The sequence below is a fragment of the Wolffia australiana genome, chromosome 3 (genome assembly GCF_029677425.1).
Source record: "Wolffia australiana isolate 7733 chromosome 3, ASM2967742v1".
In the NCBI taxonomy this organism is placed as follows: domain Eukaryota; kingdom Viridiplantae; phylum Streptophyta; class Magnoliopsida; order Alismatales; family Araceae; genus Wolffia; species Wolffia australiana.
The window spans coordinates 13017787-13020960 of record NC_135837.1 but is presented as its reverse complement, the minus strand read 5'-3'; the positions used below and the strand labels follow the sequence as shown (position 1 = coordinate 13020960).

Below are 3174 nucleotides of genomic sequence, written 5' to 3'. Positions count from 1 at the left end.
AATGCGATGACAATGACAATGTCGATGATAATGATGATGATTATGACGATGACAATGACAATGTCGATGATGACGATTATGATGATGACAATGACGATGACAATGACCATGTCGACGATGATGATGATTATGATGATGACAATGCGATGACAATGACAATGTCGATGATGATTACGATTATGATGATGACAATGACAATGTAATGACAATGACAGCGTTGATGATGATGACGACGATTATGACGACTGTTACGAGGACGATGTCGATGGTGATGGCGATGATTATGATGATGGCAATGACGATGTCGATGATGATGATGATTATGATGATTACAAATATTGTGGTGATGATGATGTCAATGATGATAATGATGATTATGACGATCATGACGATGACGATGCTGATGGCAATGATGATGATGATCATGAGAGTATATGCATTTGATCAACTTTCATCTCAAGAAAAGCCCTTTAAAACTGATATTTTCATCAGAGCCCTTAAACCCTCTTGCTCACTCACATACGATCAGCCATAAAACCCTCGCCCAAGGTTCTACGAAGGGCGTCTTCCTCCTTCGTCGTAAGGTAAACTCCCCTCCGATCTAATCTTCTCCTGCAAATCATTGGCGTAGGGATCTAATCTTCTCCTGCTATTCATTGGCGTAGGGATCTAATCTTCAACGCTCCCTTGGTAAATTCGTCGTCTCAATGAATTAAAAGTTTTTTTTTGCTTTTAATTTGTCTTCGCCCAGACGATTCTGGCTTCTTGTTTGCCCGTAACTTTGCAAGGATGACTTTTTCATCCTGTTGAATTCATGCTGAACTGCTGGAATGAATTTCTTTACATAATTTCATTTCCCACTGCGGTTAATTGTAACATTTTCTGGTATATGTGCTGATCTTGCTTTCTTTGATTCTCAGATCAAATAGGCGATTCTGAAATGGTGTCTTTCGTTGGTTTATGTCGTTTACGGACCCGCCGCGGCCAAAGCCTCCTCTTGCAGCAGACTCCCCTTGTTCATCCCTCTCAGCTTTCATATACAAGAGGAATTGCAACGAAGTTATTTGTTGCAGGTCTAACATATATCCGAGCTTATTCAGTGGCGAAAAATTTGGCAGACGATTAACATTTTTTTCCGGAATATTTATGATCTCATACTTAAAAAGAATTGTTTAATTATTTAATGAATAACTCAAGGGTCAGAACAAAAGCCCGTTTATGGAAAGATCAATGCAATCCTCGGAGACTTAGAGAAAAAATGATTATTTTGAATGATCTGATTGTATGTTCTTACCTTCTAACGATGTTCTTGCCTCAACAGGTCTTTCTTTTTACACGAACAACCATGGTTTGTCGGAAGCATTCTCACAATTCGGTCAAGTTATTGATGGTCTGCTCCTTATCCTAACAGACCCCTTTCTTTTATTTTCCTTATTTTTTGTTTTATTTTTCTTACGAGTTACTCGTGCCAGCCAAAATAGTCATGGATCGAGATTCCGGTCGATCAAAGGGCTTTGGCTTTGTCACATATGCATCGGATGAAGAGGCCGAGAAGGCCGTGTCTGGAATGAATGGGAAGGTCATCATCATCATCATTTGTTGTCAGCATGCTTCTAGATGGGCAATTAAGTTAAATTAGTATCTAACTTAGGTTGAATTATATTCTGGCTAGGTTTTAAATGGGCGTGTCATATATGTGGAAATCTCCAAGCCAAGACAATTCTTTAAAGATTTGCCTCCGATCGCCAGGGGCCCTCCAAACGCAGAAGGCAGCAGTTGAATGTGGGTTAGTATTAGCTAAAATACTATGATTTACCCGGCATGCATGAGTTCCTTTCATTGTGACATTTAAGAAAGATAAATTTAAATAACATACAATGATTGTTATAGAAGAACAGTATTTTAAAGTTTTCCAATGTGGTGGAGAAGTTGTGGCCATGATGTTGTCATCTTTTCCGGTTTGACATTTTCCAAAAATATGTTCCGAAAATATGTTATGTACCATTTCCTCATTCTACCATGGAGACAACTTTGTCGGAGAAATTGAGATCCTTTCATCTTTATCTTTTGAACATCATTCGGTACGTAGTCATTATTTTTTTGGTGACATTGTCCTAGATAAGCACTAATTATAATTAATTATGACTCCACAAGATTGGTATTTTAAAAAATTATCGATGTGGGGAATAAATGTTTGCGATGGTGTTGTATGTGTATTCTGTTGTGACAGAGCACCCTATGGCATTTGTGCTAATACATATTATATGAATGTTAATATTTTTCTTAAAAAAGGTGGAACTGTTTCTTAAGGAAACGTGAAAATATTAACAAAATGTCAAGTTGAGTAAATGAGTCTGACAGCAGTATTCCACTCATATTGAATTGTACTAGTATTACAAAATCAATGTGACAAATCGAATTCTCAAAAACACATGATCTTTTCTCATGAAACAAATGACAATCAATGGATTTTGAAGATGAGATATATTCATACCAGTTTTACTCAATTTGGAAAATGCCTCTTTCCGGGCGTGATTCACATACCTTTCATCAATTCTAATTGAACTCTCTACATGTGATGCTAGATTATATTTTGACGCGTGGAGGCATGTCTCATTGAGCACTGATGCATGTTCCTGATGGGCTTTTATTTCATGCTGATGTTCTGGATCAGAATCAGCCCTGTTTGATGATTTCAACGGAAATCAAGGATTACAGAAAAAGGCAAGAGTCTTGCATGTACACTTTGTTGTCGAAGCTTTTTTTCGTTGTAAGCCACTTAATTAACCTTATGCGCCCGCCGTTAGAACAGTCGTAGCATTTTCTGGCCAAGTGGTATCAGAATAAAGCTTCATGTTTGCTGACGAAGGCGAAAATGGGGTGTGAATTTTGTGTTGTTATTATTTTCGCTTCAATCAAATAAAAATTTTAATTTGTAAACTTACTAAAATTTGTTTAGTGTTGAGCGAGGTTGTCTCCACAGGGATTGGCCAGTCGAGTTGGAATTGACTATTGACTTAGAGTGTAAAGAAACGAAGAAACTTAGGAAGATGATTATAAAAGGGAATTCAATTATTGTTTTTATTTGGATTCAAAAGAGGAGAATGAGGTAAATCAAATAAAAGTTTTAATTTGTAAACTTACTAAAAATTGTATAGTGTTGAGGGAGATTGT

General features: G+C 37.0%; 1 protein-coding gene across 2 annotated transcripts; it reads left to right on the top strand.

Moving 5' to 3' along the window:
- Positions 1-414: 414 nt before the first annotated feature.
- Positions 415-2950, top strand: LOC144700405 (uncharacterized). 2 transcript variants are annotated; one of them, XM_078571827.1, is made up of 7 exons: positions 415-584; positions 666-690; positions 921-1073; positions 1322-1390; positions 1473-1579; positions 1673-1782; positions 2586-2950. In XM_078571827.1, the coding sequence occupies exons 1-6, from the start codon at positions 435-437 to the stop codon at positions 1778-1780; spliced, it is 612 nt and encodes a 203-aa protein (XP_078427953.1). In that variant the 5' UTR covers positions 415-434; the 3' UTR covers positions 1781-1782; positions 2586-2950. The 2 variants fall into 2 exon arrangements, with proteins under 2 accessions (XP_078427953.1, XP_078427952.1); XM_078571826.1 differs by having other exon boundaries at positions 1673-1786.
- The last annotated feature ends 224 nt before the right edge of the window (positions 2951-3174 follow it).

What these genes read in the sequence shown, in the direction of transcription:
- LOC144700405 (XM_078571827.1), top strand. Translation starts at nt 435, where the DNA reads ATGCATTTGATCAACTTTCATCTCAAGAAAAGCCCTTTAAAACTGATA. An exon ending in TCTTCCTCCTTCGTCGTAAG is followed by an intron (nt 585 to 665) that starts GTAAACTCCCCT and finishes TCATTGGCGTAG; the next exon opens with GGATCTAATCTTCAACGCTC. An exon ending in TGTCTGGAATGAATGGGAAG is followed by an intron (nt 1,580 to 1,672) that starts GTCATCATCATC and finishes TATTCTGGCTAG; the next exon opens with GTTTTAAATGGGCGTGTCAT.